This window comes from Phocoena phocoena, chromosome 3 (assembly GCF_963924675.1).
Source record: "Phocoena phocoena chromosome 3, mPhoPho1.1, whole genome shotgun sequence".
Lineage (NCBI taxonomy): Eukaryota > Metazoa > Chordata > Mammalia > Artiodactyla > Phocoenidae > Phocoena > Phocoena phocoena.
In genome coordinates, this window is record NC_089221.1 from 157,132,420 (window position 1) to 157,158,195 (window position 25,776).

At 41.2% G+C, this 25,776-nt stretch overlaps 1 protein-coding gene across 1 annotated transcript; it reads left to right on the forward strand.

The window, feature by feature from the left end:
• Positions 1-297: 297 nt before the first annotated feature.
• Positions 298-24,896, forward strand: PRSS38 (serine protease 38). Its single transcript, XM_065873762.1, has 5 exons — positions 298-469; positions 664-826; positions 1,414-1,685; positions 24,023-24,165; positions 24,642-24,896. The coding sequence occupies exons 1-5, from the start codon at positions 298-300 to the stop codon at positions 24,894-24,896; spliced, it is 1,005 nt and encodes a 334-aa protein (XP_065729834.1).
• The last annotated feature ends 880 nt before the right edge of the window (positions 24,897-25,776 follow it).

Consider the following 25,776-nt stretch of genomic DNA (forward strand, 5'->3'; position numbering starts at 1 on the left):
ACAGGACGAAATTCTTTCCATTGCATCAGCCAAGAGTGGGGAGAGAAACCAATGACCACCACCATCTGGGGAGCAAGGCCACCCAGAGTCTACTGACTACTCTCTAGGGAATGAGACCACAGCGAGCCAGCCATAGCGGGGTTGCGGGGTGATGGAGGGGAGGACCATTGAGAGACGGCTCCCAGCTGAGAAGTGAGAGAGCCGGTGTTTATGCTGTCGCGCTTTAATGCCATCATGTGCCTGGGCACTGTCGCATGTTTGTGACGTCACAAGTTGCGTGCTCTAGCCCTCGCATCCATGAGGCACTCCCACCTCATGGCCGCCGCGCTGACCGGCCCTCGCACTGGGCCTGGAGAGTCCAGGACCCCGAGCCTCCTCCTGCTCCTGTTTCTCCTGCCTCACACCCAGGCTGCAGCCATGGCCCACAGGCACCCTGCCAGTGAAGGGGTCGCCTTTAGCCGTGATGTGGGTAGGACCCCTCCAAGCCCGGGTTGGCCGTGGTCCCTGCGGTGAATCCCGGCCTTCCTCCCCCCAAGGGTGGAGACCCAGTCTTCCACGGCCCTCCCCCTTTTCCTTCCTCCCACTCACCCTCCTCGGCTTTGCCTGTGGCCAGCCCTGCCCTGGTTCCACTGCTACTCGCATACTTGGTACTTCTTTCCTCAGCTTGTGGCCAGCGTCATATGCAGGGGAGGATCATGGGAGGCGTGGATACCCTCGAGAAAAAGTGGCCGTGGCAGGTCAGTGTGCACTATGCAGGCTTCCACATCTGTGGTGGGTCCATCATTGATGAATACTGGATCCTGTCAGCCGCCCACTGCTTTGGCAGGTGAGTGGGCAGTGCTGGATACCATTCCCATGGAGGTCTAGGGCTGCAAGACCAACCACGTGGGTCACATAGGACTGGGACTTCTTGGAGGCAGGGGAGAGAGTGGGACCCAGCACACAGCTCCATCCACTACAGTTTCTTGCACAGGGCTGAGGGCTCCTTTAGGGACCTCAGCTCTTCCAGAAAGGTGTGGAACCACATAATAGGATGAGAGGTGAGGAGAGGAGCCACATCTTAGATGAGAGGAGAGAAGAGAGGACAAATCACAGGACGAGAGGTGATGAAAGAGTTATCTTCATTGGCAGCTCATTGTACATCTGACAAGCTCACCATCCTGGGCTGTCCAGCAGGTCTTGGTGGGTCCCTGAATCCTCCATGGGCTCAGGTCAGGACTTTGTTGGGAGCAATTCTGCCAGACAGTCAGGTCCCTAATGTGCTGGAAGGGCTTGCTTTCCACATCCTGGCTGAGAGCTTGGATACCCAGGCTGCCATGCTCCAGGACTCCCTGAGTCTGTGATCTCATGGAAGCTCCTCTTCCCAGGTTCAAGGTGCTCAAACCACTATGCCTTTGTCCTCTGTCCCTACAGGAACAAGGTCACTGCAGCATTTGATATGTATGTGGGCCTTGTGGACCTCAGGGTCGCAGGCAATCACACCCAATGGTTTGAGGTGAATAAGGTGATCATACACCCCACATATGAAATGTACCATCCTATTGGAGGCGACATCGCTCTGGTGCAGCTGAAAACTCGCATTGTGTTTTCTGACTCTGTGCTTCCCATCTGTATTGCACCCCCAGATGTGACTCTTTCAAACCTTTCTTGCTGGGCTACAGGATGGGGGTCCATCTCCCAACAAGGTAAGAAAACAAAGTGCAGGGTCGATCCCATTATTGGAGTTTGAGGAAGGGATGATGGCTCTATGACATTATAGGAGAGAACATGTTCTGTCCATTAAGGGGTTGCAAGTATCTGAGGACTGGAATCCCTATCCATCAATCGCTATCTGTTTCTCTGTCAATGTAGAATTTTGTTTTACTCCTGGCTGGCTTTATTGTTTACAGAGAAGTAGTTACATCTACTTTGAGTGTGGAATGGATATTTAGTATACTGAGAACACAAATTTCCAAACATAGTTTTTCTTAAGATTTTAAATTCAATTTAGAGATAATCTATTTTTAACCTATGAAAAAACATTTTAGTTTTTCTAATTATCCATAAAAGCCTTGTACTTTCTTTCTAGGTTTAAATCTGCATAATTTAGAATTTTTATGGTTATTTAAAAGATTATTTTTAATTGCCTTTGCTAATCAGACACAGCTGTTGATTTCTGTGCATTGATCTTGTTTCCAGCCACCATATAGTACTCATTTATAATATTTTGTCAGTTGATTATTTAATTGTTCTAGATTTTTAAATATATTTTCTTCAAATAAATATTGTTTCATCACTTCCTTTCCTATACTTTATCTTTTATTTATTTTTCTTATTGCAATGGTTAGAACCTCTAGTAGAAATGTTGCTAGGTTTCTTGTTTTTTATTTTAATGGAAATGCTTCTAATGGTTTACTGTTAAGTCTGTGGCTTGGTTTGGAGATTTCAGGTTGATATCTTATACCAGTTTAAGAAAGTTTCATATCTGGTTTACTTAAGTATAAAAACATTATTGCAGTTAAGTGGATATAAATTCAGATTAGAATGTTAAAACTTTAAATGTTAAATGTAGTCCTAATGGTAACCACAAAAGGAAATTAAGAAGGAATTTAAACATTTCACTACAAAAAATCAACTAAATGCAAAGAAGACAGGAATACAAGAAAATGAGGGGGGAAAAAGCTATAGGGCATGTAGAAAATAAGTAGCAAAATGACAGAAGCAAGTTCCTCCTTGTCAGTAATTACTTTAAATGTAAATGGGTTACACTCGCAAATCAAAAGACAGAGACCAGAGTTAGGGAGATATAGCCAAGATGGTGGAATAGGAAGACCCTGAGCTCACCTCTTCTCACTGGAGCATCAAAATTACAACTACTGATACAACAACTATTGATGAGAAAGATTGGAATCCACCAGAAAAGGTTTTCTACAACTAAAGATATAAAGAAGGAACCACAAAGAGATGGATAAGAGGGGCAAAGTCATAGTATAGTCAAGACCTATACCCATGGGTGGCTGACCCATAAACAGGAGAATAATTACAAATATGGAGCTTCTCTCCAAGGAGTAAAGGGTCTGAGCCCCACATTGGGCTCCCCAGTCCTGGAGTCATGCACCAGGAATATTTGGTTTTGGAGGCCAACAGGGCTTAATTTTGGGAGACCCAGAAAGCTGTGAGAAATACTCTTAAAAGGCACATGCAAAATCTTACATGCTCCAGGACCCAGAGCAGAAGCAGTGATTTGAAAGGGGCCTAGGTCAGACCCACCTACTGATCTTGGAGGGTCTCCCAGAGAGGCAGGAGACAACTGGAGTTCACCCTGGGGACACAGACACTGGTGGTGCTATTTTGGGGAGCTCTTTCTACCACATGGACATTTGTGTTGACAAGCGCTATTTTGGAATCCTCCGTCTAGCTTATCAGCCTCAGAACTCAGCCCTGTCCTTGCCCACCAGCCTATAGTCACCAGTACTGGGACTCCTCAACTCTAGCAACTAGCTGGGCTGGATACAGGCCCATCCACCAATAGACAGGTTACCTTAAGACTTCCTGAGACAACAGCCACTACTGGACATGGCCCTGTCTACCAGATGGCTCAGGACCTGGTGCCACATGTCACTGTGCAGGCAGTAGACCCAGGGCAAACAAGGCCCTGCAGCCAGAGACACCAGGACATAGCTCCATCCACCAGTGGGGAGGCACAAGCCCCAGAAACCCCTGGGGCTTGGCCCTACCCATCAGTGAGCTGGCTCTGGCCTCAGGACCAGCCTCACCCACCTGTGGGTGGACAACAGGCCCAGGACAACTGCAGATACACAGCCTGCTATGGCAGGATCCAGCTCATCTACCATCAAGCTGGCACCAGCCCTGAGACAAGCTGGGCCTGAGCACTGCCCACCAGCAGAGCAATACACAAGATTTGGGGCCCCTAGGATCTGCAACGAGAAACCCCAGGACCTGGCTCTGCCCACCAGTGGGCAGACACCAGATCCAGATCTCCTGGCCCCTGGCCCCATGCACCACCAGACATATACCAGCCCCAGAAACACCACAGCCTTTCACCCCAGAAACACCACAGCCTTTCACCCTATCTTGTAGGAAGCAGCCAACTCACCAGCAGACCAACACCAGCTCTAAGATATCTCGGACTCCTCAGCCAACCACCCTGGGATCCAGCCCCACTTACCAGTAGGCCAACACTAGATCCAAGAATCTTGACCCCACAACCACCCACACCAGAACCTTGACTCTTTCCACGAGTGAGCCAGCACTAGCACCAGGACCCCACAATGTTACTCAGGCAGCCACCTAATGACCTGGAACCAACAATCAACTGGCAGCCTCCACACAAAGCAGGGCCTGGCAACCAATCTGACTGGGGGTCAGCCATGCCTACCAGACAATCCTCAGAACTCAGCTTGCCCCAGTAGGAGGACCCACGCAGCCCATATAGGGGGGATCACTAGAGCATATAGCTCTGGTGACCAGAGGGGATTACACAGCTGGGATGCAGAATGTCTCCTACAAAAGGCTATGTATCCAAGGTGGGAAAGTGCAACCAACATACCAGATACATAGATATTAACACAGCAAATTAGTCAAAATGAGGTGACAGGGGAACATATTCCAAATAAAGGAACAAGATGAAACCCCAGAAGAAGAACTAAGTGAAGTGGAGATAGGTAATCTACCTGATAGAGTTCAAGGTAGTGATCATAAAGATGACCAAAGAACTCAGGAGAAGAATGGATGAACAGAGTGAGCAGTTAGATGTTTTAACAAAGAATTTGAAAATATAAAGAAGAACCAAATAGAGATGAAGAATACAATGACTGAAATGAAAAATACACTAGAAGGAATCAACAATAGATTAGATGATACAGAGGAACGGATCAGCATGCTGGAAGACAGAGTAGTGGAAATCAATGAAGCTAAACAGAACAGAAAAAAGAAAAAATAGAGAGAAATGAGGACGGTTTAAGAGACCTCTGGGACAACATCAAGCATACTAACAATTGCATGATAGGAGTCCCAGAATGAGAAGAGAGAGAGAAAGAGGCAGAGAACATATGTGAAGACATAATAGCTAAAAACTTTCCTAACTGGGGAAAGGAAACAGACATCAGGTCCAGGAAGCACAGAGTCCCAAACAGGATCAACCACACCAAGACACATTGTAATTAAAATGGCGAAAATTAAAGATAAAGAAAGAATATTAAAAGCAGCAAGGGAAAAGCAACAAGTTACATACAGGGAACTCCCATAAGGCTATCAGCTGACTTTTCAGCAGAAACTCTGCAGGCTAGAAGTGAATGGCATGGTATATTTAAAGAGTGAAAGGGAAAAACATACAACTAAGAATAATCTACCTGGCAAGACTTTCATTCAGATTTGATGGAGAGATCCAAAGTTTTACAGACAAGAAAACTTAAGAGTTCAGCACCACCAAACCAGCTTTACAAGAAATGTTAAAGGGACTTCTCTAAGTGAAAAAGAGCCACAACTAGAACATGAAAATTATGAAAGGAAGAAACTCATCAGTAAAGGCACTGTATATTTTTTACTGTATATTTATACAGTAAAGATAGTAAATCAACCACATACAAAACTAGTAAGAAGGTTAAAAGATGAAAGTAACAAAACCATCTATATCCACAATAAGTAGTTAAGTAATACACAAAACAAAAAGAAGTAAAATATGATGTCAAAAACAGTAATCTTGAAGAAAGGGGAGTAAAAATGCAGTGTTGTTAAAATGCATTTGAAAATAAAAGATCAGCAATGTAAAATAATCATGTGTATATATAGAAGCATTATACAATGCTAACCACATGTTAACCACAAATAAAATCTATAATAGATACATATATTTATACATTATTTATCTTGGAATATTTTGATTTCACCTTCATGTCTGAAGGATAGTTCTGTTGGATACAGAATTCTTCCTTGAAGGGTTTTTTCTTTCAACACTTTTGAGCCTGTTGTTCTACTGCCTCTGGCTTTCATTGTTTCTGGTGAGAAGTCAGCTATTAACCATACTGTTTATCACCATGTAATTGGTTGCTTTTCTCTTATTGATCTCAGGATTTTCTTTTGTCTTTGGTTTTCAGGAGTTTAATCATATTGTGTCTAGATGTGTATCTCTTTGTGTTTATCTTTCCTGAGGTTCAGTGAGATTCTCAGGTATGAAGATTCTTTTTCATCAAATTCAGGATGTTTTGGGCCACATTTTCTTCAATTTTTTTTGCACTTCTCTCTCTCCCTCCTCCCCACCTCCCTTTCTCTCTCTTTCCTCTCCTCTTCTCACCTCTCTCCTTTCCCCTCTTTCTGGCAGTCTTGTTACATGTGTGTTGATGTGCTTCATGGCATCCACAGGTCTCTAGGGCCTGTTCACTTTTCTTCACTTTTTTTGCTCTATTCTTTTTTAAAAATGAATTAATTTATTTTTGGCTGCATGGGTCTTCATTGCTGCTCTTGGGCTTTCTCTAGTTGCAGTGAGCAGGGGCTACTCTTCATTGCAGTGCATGGGCTTCTCATTGCAGTGGCTTGTCTTTGTTGTGGAGCACAGGCTCTGGGCACATGGGCTTCAGTAGTCATGGCTCATGGGCTCTAGAGTGCAGGCTCAGTAGTTGTGACACATGGGCTTAGTTGCTCCACAGCATGTGGGATCTTCACAGACCAGGGCTTAAACCCATTTCCCCTGCATTTGCAGGCAAATTCTTAACCACTGTGCCACCAGGGAAGTCTGTGCTCTATTTTTAAAATTAGATAACTTCTACTAAATTAGCTTCAATTTCACTGATTATTTTTTCTGCTATCTCATATCTTCTGTTGATCCAACCTACTGAATTATTAATATTGGTTACTGAACTTTTCAACTTTAGAATTTTCATTTTATTCTTTTTTTTAATAGTTTTTGTATTTCTGCTAAGATTCCCTATGTGTTGACTCATTATCATGATATTTTCATTTAACTTTTTTAATGTAGTTTAAAAAATTCTTTAAACATACTTATAACAACTGTTTTGAAATATTTATCAACTAAAATCAACACCTGGGGCCACACAGAGCTTCTTTATATTGACTTGTTTTTTCCTGAATATGGGTCATACTTTATTTTTTGCATAGAATTTTTATTGTTGAAAATTGGACATACATAAAACATTGTAAGAACTTTGGATTCTGATTTTCCCTGAAGGTTTTGATTTCTTTTGCTTTGTTTTGAGTAATTTGCCTGGACTTAGTTTGCAGAATCTCTCTTGTAGTTTGTAGTTGCTGAGGTCTGTGCTCATTTTTTTATTCTTAATTCTTCTATTTATTATTTTTATTCTGGCTTCCTAAGTGTCACCACTGTGTCTTAATATCTCATTGGTTAGCCAATGATTTGGACATCTCAAACTTCTAAGGCTTCCACCTTTGACAGTGGGTTTTGTGTGGAGGCTGGTGAACACATTTAGAGTCTGTGTGACTCGAGTCTGCCTCAGCTTTTACTTTTCCCTGAGCCCACTTGTGCCTCCATGTTTATACATATAGTTACACAGTCATCCCAGGGATCAGTGGAGATTTATCTAGCCTTTCTATTGCCCTCTTATTTCCAGAGTCCCCATAAATTTCCACCAGAGACACTGTTCACCCCACCCAGAATGACAGTCTCAGACCAATACTGCTTTAGGTCTTCCTTACTCATTTCCTACAAATCTAAATACTATAATGACAGTACAAAGTGTTGTGTTTTTTTAGCTGTCCCCTCCAAATCAAGTTCTCTCCCTCTGGCAGAAAAACTACTTTCCCAGCCAGCCCTACCAAGGTAAAACTACCACAGTGACAGAGCAGAGATAGAGGAGTGTCAAGACTTGTGAAGCCCCAGACAACTAGGTCAGACTTTTGCCATTGTTACCCAAAGTTCTACCAGTTGTTCATGAATAAGCACCTCTCAAGTTTCCTTTGCTTTTGTTTGACCTATGGAGCCCTGAAATTTTTTAAAATAATTTTGTTCAGTTTTATACTTGTTTATTGGAGAAAGGGTTTGCTGACCTCTTCACTCCATCCTAGCCAGAAATCTCATGTGTAGACTTATTTCTAAATTATTATTTTGTACTGTCTGTTTGCTGCTTTCTTTTAAATATTTTCCCTGTCATTCTCCCTTTCCAATAGACTGATTTCCTTTTTTTATTAATTAATTTATTTTAGTTTGGGGTGTGTTGGGTCTGTTGCTGCATGTAGGCTTTCTCTAGTTGCTGAGAGTGGAGGCTACTCTTCGTTGTGGTGCACGGGCTTCTCATGACAGTGGCTTCTCTTGTTGTGGAGCATGGGCTCTAGGCATGTGGGCTTCAGTAGTTGTGGCACACAGGCTCAATAGTTGTGGCTTGCAGGCTCTAAAATGGAGGTTCAGTAGTTGTGGCACATGGGCTTAGTTGCCACATGGCATGTGGGATCTTCCTGGACCAGGGCTCAAACCCATGTCCCCTTCATTGGCAGGTGGATTCTTAACCACTGTGTCACCAGGGAAGTCCCTGATTTTCTATATTACTATTTTACTGTCTACTGTTCTGCAAGTTAAATTTACAATTTTTAATCTTCTTGTAGCTCTTCTTAAATTTTTAACATGCATACCTGAACATACATGAGTTATGAACATATATACTCAGTATGTTCAGTTATACATGTTATCCAAAGGAAAAAATACCCTGTTTCATATATTTATATATATGAACATATATATGTTTTATTATTTCATATGTTACTTCCATTTTGTATGTTACTGTTCTCCAGTATTTTCATTCCATCTTTTTTATACAATCAAGGTTATTCTCTTTTACTGCTGTTTTATACAGCACATGCTTATCTGGCTTTATGCACATGTTAATCTAATTTCTTTATTCCTAGCATTATACTTCTTTCAATTAGGTTTACTTTCCTTATTTCCAAAGAACATGTTACAACTCTTAAACAAACAAGGATTAAAGGAGAAATCACATATTAAATTAGAAAATATTTTGAGATGAATAAAAACAAAAACACATTACCAAAACGTATAGAATGCAGTGAAATCAATGCTCAGAGGGAAATTTATAGCTATACAAGAAGTCAGATCCCAAATAAATAGCTTCATTTTATGACTTAAGGAACTGTAAAAAGAACAAGCTAAGCCCAAAGCTAGCAAGAGGAAGGAAATAATGAAGATTAGAGCAGAAAAAAATGAAATAGAGAATAGAAAAAATTAGAGTGAATGAAATAAAAGTTAGTTATTTGAATAGATTGAAAAAATTAACAAAACTTTAGCTAGACTGACCACAAAAATAAAAAAACAAGATAAAGTACAAATAGCTAAAATCAGAAATGAAACGGGGAACATCATGACTGACCTTACAGAAATAAAAAGGATTATAAGATAATACTACAATGAATTCTATGTCAACAAATTAGATAATTAACATGAAATGGGAAAATTACTATAAACAGTCAAATTATCAAAACTGAATCAAGAAAAAATAAAATTTCTGGATAGATTTATAACAAGTAAAAAGATTGAATCAATATTCAAAAACCTCTCAACAAAGAATAGTCCAGGACCAGATGACCTCACTGGTAAATACTACCAAACATTTTAAGAAAAATTAACACCAATTATTTTCAGATTCTCCAAAAAATAGGAGAGGAGCTCATTCTATGGGGCTAACATTACGCAGACACCAAAGCCAGACAAAGATGCCACAAGAAAAGAAAATCACAGACCACTATCCCTCATGAATATATATGCAAAAATCATCAACCAGTACCAGCAAACTGAATCCAACAGTATATTAGAAAGATTATACACTACAACAAAGTAGGATTTATTCCTGGAATACAAAGGAGGTTCAACACACAATAATTGATCAATGTAATATACCACATTAAAAAGTGGAAAAAAACCATATGATAATCTCAAATGATGGATAAAAAGTATTTGACAGGATCCAACATCCTTTCATAGTTTAAAGAAACACTCATAAAACTAGGGATAGGAAGGTACTTCTTCAAGATGATTAAAGGCATTTATGAAAAACTCACAGCTAACATTATACTCAGTGAAGAAAGACTGAGAACTTACCCCTAATATCAGGAACAAGACGGGATGCTCATTTTCACCACTGGTATTCTATATTGTACCAGACTCTAGACAGATACATTAGGCAATAAAAAGAAATGAAAGGCATCCAAATAGGAAATGAAGAAGTAAAACTATCTCTCTTTGCAGATGACAGACAATAAACAAATTCAACAAATTTGCAGGGCACAAGATCAACACACACACAAAAAATCAGTTTCTATATACATTAATGAACAATTGAAAAAGGAAATTAAGAAAACAGTTCCATATCATCCAGAAGGAAAATTACCTATAAATAAATTTATCCAAGGAAGTGAAAGACTGGTATACTGAAAGCTACAAAACATTGCTAAAAGAAATTTTACAAGACCTAAATAAATGTAAAGACAGGTCACGTTCCTGAATTGGAAAACTTAATACTGTTAAGATGTCAGCACTCCCCAAAGTGATCTACATACTCAGTGCAGTCTCTATCAAAATTCTGACATTTTGCAGAAATGGAAAAACTGATCCTCAAAATCCTATGGAATTGGAAGGGAGCCTGCATAGCCAAAACAGTCTTGAAAAAGATCAAAGTTGAAAGACTCACACTTCCTGATTTCAAAATTTTCTACAAAGCTACAATAATCAAAACAATGTGGTACTGGCATAAGAATAGATATATAGATCAGTGGAATAGTATTGAAAGCCCAGAAATAAATGCATACATCTATAGCCAATTGACTTTTGACAAGGGTGCCACTCCATTAAATGGGGAAAGAATAGTTTGTTCAACAAATGATGGTGGGACAACTGAATACCCACATTCCGAAGAATGAAGTTGGACCCCCATCTCACACCATACACAAAATTTTAAATGGGTCAACAACCTAAAATTAAGAGTTAATATAAAACTCTTAGGGGCTTCCCTGGTGGCACAGTGGTTGAGAGTCTGCCTGCCAATGCAGGGGACACGGGTTCGTGCCCCAGTCCGGGAGGATCCCACATACCGCGGAGTGGCTGGGCCCGTGAGCCATGGCCGCTGAGCCTGCACATCCGGAGCCTGTGCTCCGCAACGGGAGAGGCCACAGCAGTGAGAGGCCCGCGTACCGAAAAAAAAAACAACAAAAAACATCTTAGAAGAAAACATAGGAGTAAATCTTCATGACCTTGGATTTGGCAGTGGTTTCTTAGATATGCTTTGTCTTTTTTTTTTTTTTTTTTTTGGTACGTGGGCCTCTCACTGTTGTGGCCTCTCCCGTTGTGGAAGACGCGCAGGCTCAGCGGCCATGGCTCGCGGGCCCAGCCGCTGTGCGGCATGGGGGATCCTCCTGGACCGGGGCATGAACCTGTGTCCCCTGCATTGGCAGGCAGACTCTCAACCACTGCGCCACCAGGGAAGCCCAGATATGCTTTGTCTTAAACCTCATGTTTAAGAAATCACATAGCATGTATTCTTTTTTCTCTTTCCTTCATCCTGCTGTTTGTGAGATTCATCCACATTGTTGTTCATATCAGTAGTTGTCTTGTTTTTCTGTCATTTAATCTTCCATTGTATGAACTTGGCAAAAGTTATTTTATCCATATTCCTTTAGATAGACATCTGAGTTGTCCCCAGTTTTTAGGTCATATGAAAAAATCTACAACAAATATTATTGTATAAGTCCTTTTGTGAACATACGTACTTGCTTATCTTGGGGATATACTTGGTAATATAGAATGTGTTGGCTATAGAGTGGGGTAAATTTAACTCTATTAGAAACTGCCAAACAGTTTTATAAACTGGTTGTGACTTTTTATATTCCCATCACCAATGTATGAGAGTGCTAGTTGCTCCACATCATTGCCAACACTTGATAGTATCAGTCTATTTCACTTTAGCTATGCCAATCACTGTGTCATGATAGCTTCTTGAGGTTTTATGATTTGTAGAATTTTTTATATATTCTAGATACACGTACTTTGATAGGTATGTAAATATTCTCTGCTAGACTATGGCTTGTTTTTTTTCTTTCATACGTAGGGTCTTTTGTATCCTGCTTATGAAGATTTGCTTATTGTAAGCTCATGAAGATAATTTCTCCATTTATCCTAGAAGCATTATGAGTTTAATTTTTACCTTTAGTTATAAGATCCATCTAAAACTAATTTTTTGCATGTGATGTGAAGAAAAAAAAGGTTCACTTTTTTCTATATTGATATTCACTTGCTCTAGCACCATTTGTAAAGAATATCACCTTTTCCCACTGACCTGTATTGGCACCTTTGTCAAACATCTTGTGACCGTATGTGTGGGGGTCTACTTCCAGGCTTACTATTCTGCCACATGGATCTCTCCAGTACAACAGTGCTGTGTTTACCATAACTTTATGATGAGTCTGGTCTTAACACATCCTCCACAGTTGTTTCTCTTCTTCAAGATTATCATGAGCATTCTGGGTCCTTTGCGTTTCCATATGAATTTTAGAATTAGTTCCCCAATTTCTACAATAAACCTCCTAAGATTTTGAATGACTCATTGTTTTCCATGGCTCTTGGCACTGTTCTCTGAGATATCCTGCTCCTTAGCTACTTCTTAAAAGGGCCTTGAAAAATATCACATTGAGCAAATTTCCCAGCCTCTCCTGGGGCCCAGAGCCTTTTTGACATTTTGAACATCACACTACCTTTTAGCCCAGACTGGCAACACTTTTACCTGAACAGGTCTTGAGCTGTGTGGTCCTGCTGATTATGGCTGAGCTTGCCTGTGTATCTAATGGTTGTCTCTCTATGGGCTGGCCTGTGACAGACTGAGCTGGAGTGCTAGACTCTGATTCATGCATCTTTCACTGTCCAGCAGGCTGGCCAGAAAGTGTACACAGGCAGTGGTGGAGAAACACAACACCTTTTTAAAAACATCTTTTTGGAGTATAATTGCTTTAGAATGTCGTGTTAGTTTCTGCTGTATAACAAAGTGAATCAGCTATACGTACACATATATCCCCATATCCCCTCCCTTTTGCATCTCCCTCCCATCCTCACCTGTCTAGGTGGTCACAAAGCACCGAGCTGATCTCCCTGTGCTATGCAGCTGCTTCCCACTAGCTATCTATTTTACATTTGGTAGTGTATATATGTCAATGCTACTCTCACACTTCGCCCCAGCTTCCCCTTCCCCTTCCCAGTGTCCTCAAGTTCATTCTCTACATCTGCATCTTTATTCCTGTCCTGCCCCTAGGTTCTTCAGAATCTTTTTTTTTTTTTTAGATTCCATATATATGTCTTAGCATACAGTATTTGTTTTTCTCTTTCTGACTTACTTCACTCTGTATGACAGACTCTAGGTCCATCCACCTCACTACAAATAACTCAATTTCGTTTCTTTTTATGGCTGAGTAATATTCCATTGTATATATGTGCCACATCTTCTTTATCCATTCATCTGTTGATGGACACTTAGGTTGCTTCCATGTCCTGACTATTGTAAATAGTGCTGCAATGAACGTTGTGGTACATGACTCTTTTGAATTATGGGAGAAACACAACACGTTTTGAAGCCTTCGCTTGCAACAGTGCTGCTCAAATCCTATTGACAAAGCATGTCATGTGGCAAAATTCAGACCTAAGGACTGAGAAAATACATTACACATCTCAACAGGAGTGACTGCAAAGACATATGGCAAAGGGCATATATGTAGGAAAGTGTGGCGAATTGGATTCATTAATGAAATTTATCTCCCCTCAGTTTATAGTTCACTGCTTAACAGATAAACACTTAACATAGTAGAACTCCACTTCCCCCTTCAATTCCTTATGCTATTGTTCTGTATTTTACTTCTGCACACTATATTTACATTATTGTTGCTTTAAACCTTCAGTAATCTTCCAACATACCTTTCAGTAGTCTCGTTTTTAACCTCATTCAGGAAATGATTGACCCAACGCTCAAATTCAGTTTACTCTGAAACCAGGACCACTCATCTCCTAGCAATATTTCTCGTCCCCCAGGTTTATCTTACAAATGTCTGCACCCCAACCTCTGCAGGGGAATGGGGGGATGCACACCCATGATCTCTGTAGGCCCAGATCATATGAATTCTCCATGGTATTCTCATTCTAGGAGACCTTTCCCAAATTCATCCCAGTCCTCTCTCCCTTATCAGACATCCAGTGTCATTTCATATGTCTGGTATCTGTCTATCTTGCTTTCTTTGGCCATCAGGGGCAGAGAATGGGAGTCATCCTAATTCATGGTTCAAAAAATATTATTCATTGGTTCATACGTGATCTTCTTTATGTTTGTTTGTAATAATATAATGCAGACCTATGTAAACATCTCTCAAATAGGGAAATTAGTACACTGTAACTTGTATCTGCTTTATGATCCTGACACTCTTGGGTCTTCTCAGTTGAGGGAACTTCTTAGCACAAATCTTTTTTTTTTTTTTTTACTGTGTTAAAATACACAAAATATAAAATTTACCACATTAACTATTTTTAAGTGTTCAGTTCAGTGGTGTTAAATACATTCACATTGGTGTGCATCCATCACCACCATCCATCCCCAGGATTCTTGTCATCTTGTAAATCTGAAACTGTATACCCATTAAACTATATATATATATATATATATATATATATATATATATATATATATATATTCTCAGATATTTTTCCATAACAGGTTATTATAAGATATTGAATATAGTTCCCTGTGCTATACAAGTAGGTCCTTGTTTATCTATTTTATATATAGTAGTATATATATCTCAGTTTGTCTGCCCCCACCCCCACTATCCCCTTTGGTAATCATAAGTTTGTTTTCCATGTCTGTGAGTCTGTTTCTGTTTTATAAATAAGTTCATTTGTATCATTTTTTTAGATTCCACATATAAGTGATATCATATGATATTTGTCTTTGACTTACTTCACTTAATATGATAATCTCTAGATCCATCCATGTTGCTGCAAATGGCATTATTTCATTCTTTTTATGGATGACTAATATTCTACTGTGTATATATACCACATCTTCTTTATCTATTCATGTGTCAATGGACATTTAGGTTGCTTCCATGTCTTGGCTATTGTAAATAGTGCTGCTATGGACATTGGGATGCATGTATCTTTTCGAATTACTCTGGCTATATGCCCAGGAGTGGGATTGCAGGATCATATGGTAGCTGTATTTTTAGTTTTTTAAGGAACCTCCATACTGTTCTCCATAGTGGCTGAAGCCACCAACAGTATAGGAGTGTTTCTTTTTCTCCACACCTTTCTAGCATTTATTATTTGTAGTCTTTTTAATAATGGCTATTCTGACTGGTGTGAGGTGATACACCAGTAGTTTTGATTTGCATTTCTCTAATGATTAGCAATGTTGAGCATCTTTTCATGTGCCTGTTAGCCATCTGTATGTCTTCTTTGGAGAAATGTCTATTAGGCCTGCAAAATTCCTTCCTTTTGAAGGCTGAATAATATTCCATAGTGTGCATACACCACATTTTGGTAATCCATTCATCAGTCAGTGGACACTTGGGTTGCTTCTATGTTTTAGCTATTGTGAATAATGGTGGTATGAAAATGGATGTACAAATAGCTATTTTAGCCCCTGCTTTCAATTCTTTAGGTATATACCCAGAAATAGAAGTACTGGGTCAAATGGTAATCATATTTTTAATTTTTTGAGCAACCTCCATTCTGTTTCTCATAGTAGCTGTACCGTTTTATATTCCCACCAAGAGTGCACAAGTGTTCCAATTTCTCCACATCCTTGCCAACCCTTGTTGTTTTCTGTGTTTTGATGGTAGCCATCCTTATGGGTGTGGAGTGGTATCTCATTGCAGTTTTGATGTGCATGTAGCCATCCTTATGGGTGTGGAGTGGTATCTCATTGCAGTTTTGATGTGCATGTTGAGCATCTTTTCATGTGTTAATTGGCCATTCATATGTCTTCTTCAGAGAAATGTCTATTTGAGTTCTTTGCCCATTTTGGAATCAGGTTGTTTGGGTATTTTTGTTGTTGAGTTTTAGGAGTTTTCTATATATTTTGGATGCTAATACCTTATAAGATGTATGATTTGCAAATATTTATTCCTAGACCATAGGTTGCCTTAAAAAGGCAACTGTGGATAGTGTCTTTCATGTACAAAATTTTAAAATCTTCATGAAGTCCAGTTTGTCTATTTTTTCTTCTGTTACACGTGCCTTTGGTGTCGTATCCAAGAAATCACGGCCAAATCCAATGTCATGAAATTTTCATCCTATCAATATTTTTAAATCTATTGAGATTTAATTTGTGGCCTAGAATATGGTCTCTCCTGGAAAATGTCCCACGTGTACTTGAGGAAAATGTTTATGCTGTTGTTGGGTGGAATGTTTTGTATGTGTCTATTATATCTAGTTGGTTTACTGTGTTAAGTCCTCTGTTTCCTTGTTTATCTTATGTCTGATTGTCCTATCCATTATTGTGAGAGAGGTATAGAAGTCTGCAAATATTATTGTAGAACTTTCTATTTCTCCCTTGAATTCTGTCAGTTTTTGCTTCATATATTTTGATGTAAATATTTATAATTGTTATGTCTTCTTGCTGTTTTGAGTCTTTTATTAATATGTAATATCCTTCTTTGTCTCTTATAAAGTTTTTTGATTTAAAAATCTATTTTTTTGTCTGATATTAGAATAACCACTCCTGCTCTTTTTTGGTTACTATTTGCATGAACTATCTTTTTCCATTTTTTCACTTTCAACTTGTTTGTGCCTTTGGATCTCAAGTGACTCTTGTAGTCATCATATAGTTAGGTCACGTGTTTTTAATCCATTCTGAAAATCTCTGCCTTTTGATTGGAGAGTTTAAGTCTATTTAGATTTAAAGTAATTATTGATAAGGAGGGACTTACTTCTGTCATTGTGATACTAGTTTTCTATATGCCCCATAGCTTTTTTGTCTCTAATTTCCTGCATGACTATTTTTTTGTATTTAGTTGATTTTTTGTAGTAAAATGTTTAAATTTCTTTCCTTTTGTGTATATTTTATAGCTATTTTCTTTGTGATTATCTTGAGGATTACCTTTAACTTTCTAATTTGAATTTACAACAGCTTAACTTCAATAATATACAAAAACTCTGCTCCTTTAGAGTTCCATCCACAGCCAATCTGGTTGTTGATGTCACAAAATTACATCTTATACATTTTGTGCTCCCAAACATAAACTAACAATTCTTTTAAATGCATTGGTCTTTTAAATCATGTAGAAAACAAAAAGTGCAGGTACAAAACATTGTTACAATAATATTGGCTCTTATCACTAACAATGTATTTATTTTTATTGAGATCTTCATTTTTTTATATGCCTTTAAGTTACTGTCTAGTGTCCTTTTTTTTTTTTACCTGCAGTACTCCCCTGAGCATTTCTTGCATGGCAAGTCTAGTGGTCACAAACCCACTCTACATTTGTTTATCTAGGAATTTCTAAGAATAGCTTGGTTCCTCCCCCCTTTGGAGAGACACTTTTGCCAGATTAAAATTCTTGGTTTGACAGTTTTTCTCTTTTATCACTTTAACTATATCTGTCCATTGTCTTCTGGTCTCCAAAGTTTCTGATGAGAAATATACTGATAATCTTATTGAGGATCCCTTGTATGTGATGATTCTCTTCTCTTTTACTGCTTTCAGAATTCGCTCTCTGGCTTTGGCTTTTGAAAGTTTGATTATAATGTGTTTCAGTGTGGATCCTTTTGAATTCATCTTTCTTGGAGTTTGTTGAGCCCCTTGGATTTTTATATTTATGTCTTTCATTAAATTTGCAAAATTTTCAGCTATTATTTCTTAAAATATTCTTTCTGCCCCTTTATCTCTCTCTTCTCCTGGGACACCCATAATGTGTATGTTGGCTTCTTGATGGTGTCCCACAGGTCCCTTAGGTTCTGTTTGCTTTTCTTCCATCTTTTTTATTTCTGTTCCTCAACCTCAATAATTTCCATTGTCCTGTCTTCAAGTTCACCGCTTCTTTCTTCTGCCTGCTCAGAGCTGCCTTTGAATCCATCTAGTGAAGTTTTCATTTCAGTCATTGTGCTCTTCAGCTTTGGAGTTCCTTTTTGTTTTGTTTTGTTGTTGGTTTTTTTTGCGGCACATGGGCCTCTCACTGTTGTGGCCTCTCCCATTGTGGAGCACAGGCTCCGGACGTGCAGGCTCAGTGGCCATGGCTCATGGGCCCAGCTGCTCCGCGGCATGTGGGATCCTCCCGGACCGGGGCACGAACCCATGTCCCCTGCATTGGCAGGCGGTCTCTCAACCACTGCGCCACCAGGGGAGCCCCTCCTTTTTGTTTTGTTTTTAGATTTTCTATCTTGGTTGATAGTTCCACTTTGCTCACACATTATTTTCTTGACTTTCTCCACATCTTTTAGTTCTTTGAGCATCCTTAAGACCATGTTTTAAAGTTTATCTAATATATCTGCCTTTATGTCTTTCTTAGGGACAGATTCTGTTAATTATATTTTTCCTTTGATTGAGCCATTTCCTGTTTCTCTGTATGTCTTGTGGTTTTTTGTCGAACACTGGACATTTTAATCTAACAATGTGGTAGCTATGGAAATCAGATCCTCCCCCTTACCCAGGGTTTTCTGGGTTTAAAAAAATTTGTGTGTGTTAGTGATTGTTGTAGGCTGTCTCTGTGCAGAGGACCAGTTTGAGGTTGAGATCTTATGTTTTTTTCTGAACCTTTACCTGGGCATGCATAGTTACTTTCTAATTTTCCCCATATATTCAGTTGCTTTTGAATGTCCTAGTCTTTAATGTCTGGATCCCAAAAAAAGAAAAATGAAGGGAGAAAAGGGCCATGGCCCCATAACTTCCCTAGAAGTCACTTCATCTGGAGCTGGAGGTGCTTGTGACAATTGGGAGAGATGCAACAACAATGGCTGCCTCCCTCTTTGTGTGTACCTCTGTGATCAGAACAGCAATCAAAGCACAGATCCCCAATATACAGAGGACAGGGTCTTCTTTGCTCACCTTGGCTCTCACATGCTGTGTGCAAGCTCTCCAGGAATATGTGTACAGCCGCCTGTCCCAGGGGTGGGGGTTTGTAGCTGTTACTGTGCTAAGAGCTGAAATTGACTAAAGTTGACTGCAATTTACCCTCCAAGCCTTCAACAGATTCTAGAGTTCCAAAACACTTATATCAGACAAATTCTGCCAGTGAGTTGTCCTGGTGGGAGACAGATTCCATGTTTCCTGCTTGGCCATCTCCCAGGATCCTCTCCACAAATCTCTCACAAACAATCATGGTATATACATGGATTCCAGGGCATAGAATCCACTACCCCTCAGGAACTAAGGCCACAGATTGGGAAGCTTGGACCTAAATAAAAGAATAGCAGGTTCCATTCTCTTCTAGCTGGAAGCTGCCTTTATATATCTTCTCATCCTGTATGAGACCCTGGGCCTGACTTACCCTTCATTCAAGATACAACCACAGCGTTATGGCCTTCCCTCAGCAGAACTCAGTGAGAGAACCATCTAGAACGCAAGAACATGCTCTAGGATGCACAAATCAAAAGTGGTCCAAGGGCTTCCCTGGTGGCGCAGTGGTTGAGAGTCTGCCTGCCGATGCAGGGGTCACGGGTTCGTGCCCCGGTCCAGGAAGATCCCACATGCTGTGGAGCGGCTGGGCCCATGAGCCATGGCCGCTGGGCCTGTGCGTCTGAAGCCTGTGCTCCGCAACGGGAGAGGCCACAACAGTGAGAGGCCCACGTACTGCAAAAAAAAAAAAAAAAAAAAAAAAAAAAGTGGTCCAAGTAACCCTAGGGCCACCTAATGCAGTTTTGCAGTTTCTCAGTCAAGGCCAACAAACCAAAAATAACTAGAAAGTAGCCCCATCTTTATTTAGGTCACTTAGATAACATTACGTGGGTTCTGACTTCAATACAATACATATTTCTTCTTTATTCCCCTCTTCTCCTATTCCACACCAGCAAACCTCTGAAAATTACCAACAAAAAGAACTCTCTGACACTCAGCTCACAAGACCACACCGTTTCCCACTCACTCAACTCTTCTTTGAATGTTCTTCAGTGAGCTTCTCTCATCTTTTTTTTTAGCTTTTAGGATTGTTTCTTTTTCTTATAAACATTCATGAAACTCTCAAATCAATACATTTAACATTTTCATCATCTCTAAAAGTTCTCTTACTGCTCTGCAGCCAAACTCTTTCTTCTAAGGTAAGTATTGTTCTCATTTCTGTCCCCATTAATGAGTTTTATATTTTTGGACTTTATATAAATGTAATTACAGTACTCTTTTGCTCAATATACTCTGTAGGATTTATTCACGTTTTGCATGTATCATTAGTTCCTTTTTGTTTATTGTTGAGGAATATTTAATCACATAAATACCAAAATTCATTTGTCTGTTCTTCTGTTGACTGACATTTGGGTTGCTTCAGTTTGGGGCTATTGTGAATAAAACTCTTAGGAACATTCTCTCACAACACTCTCTACATATGTGCTTTCATTGCTCTTGGGTGCATACATGACAATGTGTTTACTTATTTATGCAGTTCTGAGAAACTACAAAGGATTTTCCAAAATGTATGTACAATTTTACACTGTCAGCAATGAATAAGAGTTACAGATCTCTTTGTCTGAAGAAGTCTTTATTTTACCTTCAGTTTTGAAAGATAATTCTAGATACAGAATTCTGGGTAGACGGTTTTCTGGTTTTAGTTTGCTTTGCAAGAGGCTGCTTCATTTTATTCTGGCTTGCATAGTTTTTGATGATAAACTTGTAACTCTTATTCGTGATATTCTGTATGAAATATTTCCCCACCCTCCCTGTCTTCAGGCTTTTCCTTGACTTTGTTTCACAGCCATTTGACTATGATTCCTTCTTTCTTTCTTTCTTTCAGCCATGCGGCCTGCAGGATCCTTATTTCCCTGACCAAGGATTGAATCCATGCCCCCTGCAGTGGAAGGGCAGAGTCCCAACCACTGGACCACCAGGGAATTCCATTGACTATGATGTTTCTAAGTGTATGTGTTTGCTTGTTTTATTCTGGCCTGGGGCTCTCTGAACTTCTTGAATCTCTGGTTATTATAGTCTTTAATTTTGGAAATTTCTTGGCCATTATATCTCCACATATTTCTTATCCTCTGTACTCTCTTCTTCTGGGAATAATTCCACATATGTTACGCTGCTATTGTCCCACAGCTCTTAAGTGCTCTGTTTTGCTTTATTCCCCACTCTTTTCCTTTTGTGCTTCAGCATGGGTAATAGCTATTAACCTATTTTCACATTCATTGATTTTTTTTCCTCATTTGTGTCCAGTCTGCTGATACACCCATTGAAGTAATTTTTTAATCTCTGATAATGTGTATTTCTGGCATTTCCAGTTGGTCTTTTTTTTTGTAGTTTCCATATCTCTGCTTAAATTCTTCATTTTTTTCATGCTTGTTGTTTACTTCTTAATAATTTCTTCAACATATTAATCATAGTTATTTTAATGTTCCTTAAATATACTTTCAACATTTTGGTCATCTCTGGGCCTGACTGTGTTCAATGTTTTATCTCTTGACAGTGGATCCAGTGTTTTATTCCTGCCTTCCCCATACCTTTGTGTCTGTGCATGTGTGTGTGTATATATGTGTATCTTTTAATTTTTGGTTGAATGTTAGACATTATAGAAAAATATTTAAGACTAAATATTCTGTACCCCAAAATAGGCATTCCTCTTCTTCTGCCAAAGCATTAGTAGGGTGGGGCAGGGCTGATTCAGGCTAGTGAGAACTTGAGCTGGGTTGTGGCTTCTGTTGTTGCTCTTACTGACTTCAGAGCACCAGAGTCTTCAGGTCCCTCCATGGTGGGCTGCTGCAATGTTGTGCTCTGTGTGAGACCTGGGGTGTTTCTCTGTTCCTGCTTCACCCTTCACTTCACATCTCTGTACATCCACAGCACATTTTGCCTGACCTCCAGAAGAAAATTACTGTTCTTGGTACTCATTACTAGGCTGCTATTGAGAAGGAGGAAACTTGATCCCCTGATCCAGCCTCAGCCTCAGGCAGAGCTGTAGGTCTTAGATTTGGAAATGGACCTCTGTGCACCACTACTCTACCTTTGGGGCAGCTAAGCTCTGCTTTGTATCTGTGATGGCTCTGAGAGAATCTAGACCCTGCCCTCATGTTAGCAGACCTCTCATGTTACTGATGTGGGCTCTTGGCACCTCAGATTTTCCAGGGATGTAGGGCTTGTTTCTACTCTTCCTCCAGAATAGTCCACCTGTACCAGGTTCTGAGGGCAGGAGTATGTGGTGGCCCCACACACACACACAACCAGTAGAAGGCTTTTGCTCCACATGTGAGTAGGGAAGCAAGCTGTATTCTTACAGGTCCCCAGTGGTAGTGGTCATTTTCTGAACACCTGCACTGAGGTGCCCTCTCTGTGGACCCCTGCCGTGCCCCGAGTATATTTCATGAGCTGCTAGTGGAGACCTAAGGGAAAGACCTACCAGTGAGTGCAATCCTCCTCTTGTCTGATTTCTCATCATTCTGAACTGGCACACTAGCCCACAATTGAAGAACTCATTGAAATTACAGCTAGCTGACTTCTCGCTTCCACTTCTGTGATACACCTCTTCCTTTGTGCTGTGCTAAGAATTGTGCAGAGCTCATCATTCTGGCCCTCTGTCCACCTGGTTCCATGTGGGCCTTGGCATCTGTGTAAGGGATATTTTACCCTGCATCTACACTGTTTTCACTCAATGTCTTGGTTGCTCCACAAGACTCTCCAGTCTTGACTCTGGGAACTATGAAGTCTAACCTGGCCATTCTGCCCTTCCTGTGGAATTGTACATTCTGCACACATGGCTCGGGGTCCAACGGCAGACTTGGGGCACTGAGGCCCCCTGTGTTCCCTCTAGGGTCCTTCTCTCTGGAGCACCCTCCTTCTGGCATCTGCCTTTGCGGATTCCAGCTGCCTGTGCTCCTCCTCATGCCACAGCCTGGAGTGTGCCCCAGGCAGGATGATGGGCCCTTGTAGACCTTGCCTCATCTGTTCTCTTTGCTCAGGGGCCACAGCCCTGCCCTGACTCAGGTCCAATGGGAAATAATTTCCTGCTGGGTAGACATGTTTACTGCTAGCTTAAGGTAGAGGGAAGTTCACTCCCAGTCACCCCACTGTGGGCACAGTGAAAGGCCTCAGGTAGATTTTTAGCTGGCTTAGTAGTTAAAAGTATTTCCTAACTGCATTTCACTGTGTTGCTTCTCCATCATCCCCCACCCTGAGTTTTTTGACTCATTCTATTGCTCTGCATTCTTATTTGCAATCATCTAATTCTTCCATGGCTCCTCTCCTGATATTAACTTGCCAACACAGCAGCAACCGCAAACACTGCTGATATTCTGCTTCCCATTTTCTTCCTTCGAGGTACACATTCGTTAGCTCTAAAACTGATTCCCCACCTACCGCAGGCTATGCCATCCCCAAATACATGCCCCCACTTGATACCCAATCGTTTGAGTCTTTAACCTGTGAGAACAGCTCCTTTCCAGGCAGAGCAGGCCCACTTGCACATTGGTCAGGAAAGTGCAAGTTTTCTGGGAGCAATTACTATATCCATTGGCATAGACAAGGACACATGGAGTGACAACCCACAAAAATTGGAGGCTACTTTCTTGCACACACTGTGTCATCCACTCACTCTCACCCAGGGACTCAGCTGATGGAGCTGTTTGCACTTGAGCCACGGCAATGGGAATGTAATGGGCTGAACCAAGTCCTGGCTCTTACATCTCTCCTAGAAAGTGTCATGTGACATATGTTTAAACTTTATTGACCAAAGCCTGAGTCCCCATTGCAGAGAAAGGAGCCATGTGGAGGGTGGGAGTAAGAGAAGGAACTCCAGTGTGAGCCCACTAGGCCTTGGGGCTTGGTGTGCCCTGTGGAACAGGTGTGAGAAGACCATTCACTGGGCCTGCACTCCTTTCTGACAGGAGACACTTCAGACAAGCTGCAGGAGGTGCAGCTGCCTCTAGTCCCACTGCCCCTATGCCAGCTGCTCTATGGACACACGTCCTACATTCTGCCGGACATGCTGTGTGCCGGGGACCTCAGGAACATGAAGACTGCTTGTGAGGTACAACCCACTTTGGGGGTGGGAGGCTAAGCCCAGGGATTTCAGATCTTCCATCTGCTTTAAGCCCAGGGCACTTCTGCCAGTTGGGTAGGTGGTCCCAGACCACCTGGCTCCTGTGGGGATCAGAAGTACATCTCCATGCAGCCATGGGTTGAGTGGGAAGCCACAGGGTAGCTTATGTGCAAATGGAACACAGGCCTCAGTCAGGCCCTGTGGACCCCAGTGCTGGCCAGAGCAGCCCAGGGCTCCACGTCTGCCCAGGGGCCATGCCTGCTGACTGTCACTCCATAGCACCCACCCTCTACTTGCAGGACAATGCAGTGAACACTGCTTGCCTGCAGCAGGGCCTCCCCACTAACAAGGTGGGGCTGCATGAGTGGCAGGATCCTGGCCCCATCCCACAGTGTTGGCATTGGGCCACCCTCATGCAGGAGGCCCCAAACTCCCAGTTCACAAGAAACTCCTCTTTTTTCCAGGGTGACTCTGGGGGCCCACTTGTCTGTGAATTCAACCGCACCTGGATTCAAATTGGAGTAGTGAGCTGGGGGCATGGTTGTACATACCCTATGTATCCTGCAGTTTATACCCGAGTCTCCTTTTTCTCAGAATGGATTCGTTATCACATAGAAAACACACCCTTACCTCTTCAGCCACTCCCTACCCTCTCCTCCACTCCGGGGGCTGCCATCAATGTCCTTGTGACTTCACTGGCTGTCCTGTCAATGTTGTAAGGACACAGCCCTCATCCAGCTTCTTCATGGCTGCATGCCTCTGTTCCTACCCAGCTCCAGCCAAAGTCTTCACACACCTGAGCAAGGTGTGGGCAATCAGCCAGGCCCACATGTGAGGTCCAAGAGGAGGCTGACCAGGGCCACACCCAGGAAGGCAGAGGCTGGTCTCATCACAGAAGGGCAGGGGTACATGGGAGAGCAGAGCACATTGGTTGAGTGCTCTGGGCACCTGAGATTTGGTAAGATATTAAATATTTACAAAGCAAGTGTCCCAGAAGTCTTATGTTCATCTTTCTATCCAGAGTGCAGGCTCCCTCATGCACACAGAGTATGTTCATCACCCTGCCTTATCAGAATGACAGGCAGAAGGGTGAGAGGAGAAGAATAAACCAAACTGCAGCATCTCTAGAAAGGATAGCCATACAAACCCTGGTGTCTGGATATAGAATCCAGGGTGTGACCAAAGCCAGGGCAAAGGGAAGGTCGTCATCTTAAAAACTTAGACCTATCAATATCAAAGAGTTTTAAATATTCAAACATCTAATTTGGAAAATGGAAAACATGAGCTGAGAGTAGGCACACAAAGGAAACTAAAAAAGATAAAAGCAGAAATCAATAGCCAAACATCAGAAAACACTAAAACTAGCATTTTAGAAATATAGATTTTGAAAAAAAATCAAGAAGTAGGAAAATAAATCATGAATATAATCAAGATATAATGTGAGGTGACTTCCCTGGTGGTGCAGTTGTTAAGAATACGCCTGCCAATGCAGGGGACACGGGTTCGATCCCTGGTCTGGGAAGATCCCACATGCCGCAGAGCAACTAAGCCCGTGTGCCACAACTACTGAGCCTGCGCTCTAGAGCCTGCGAGCCACAA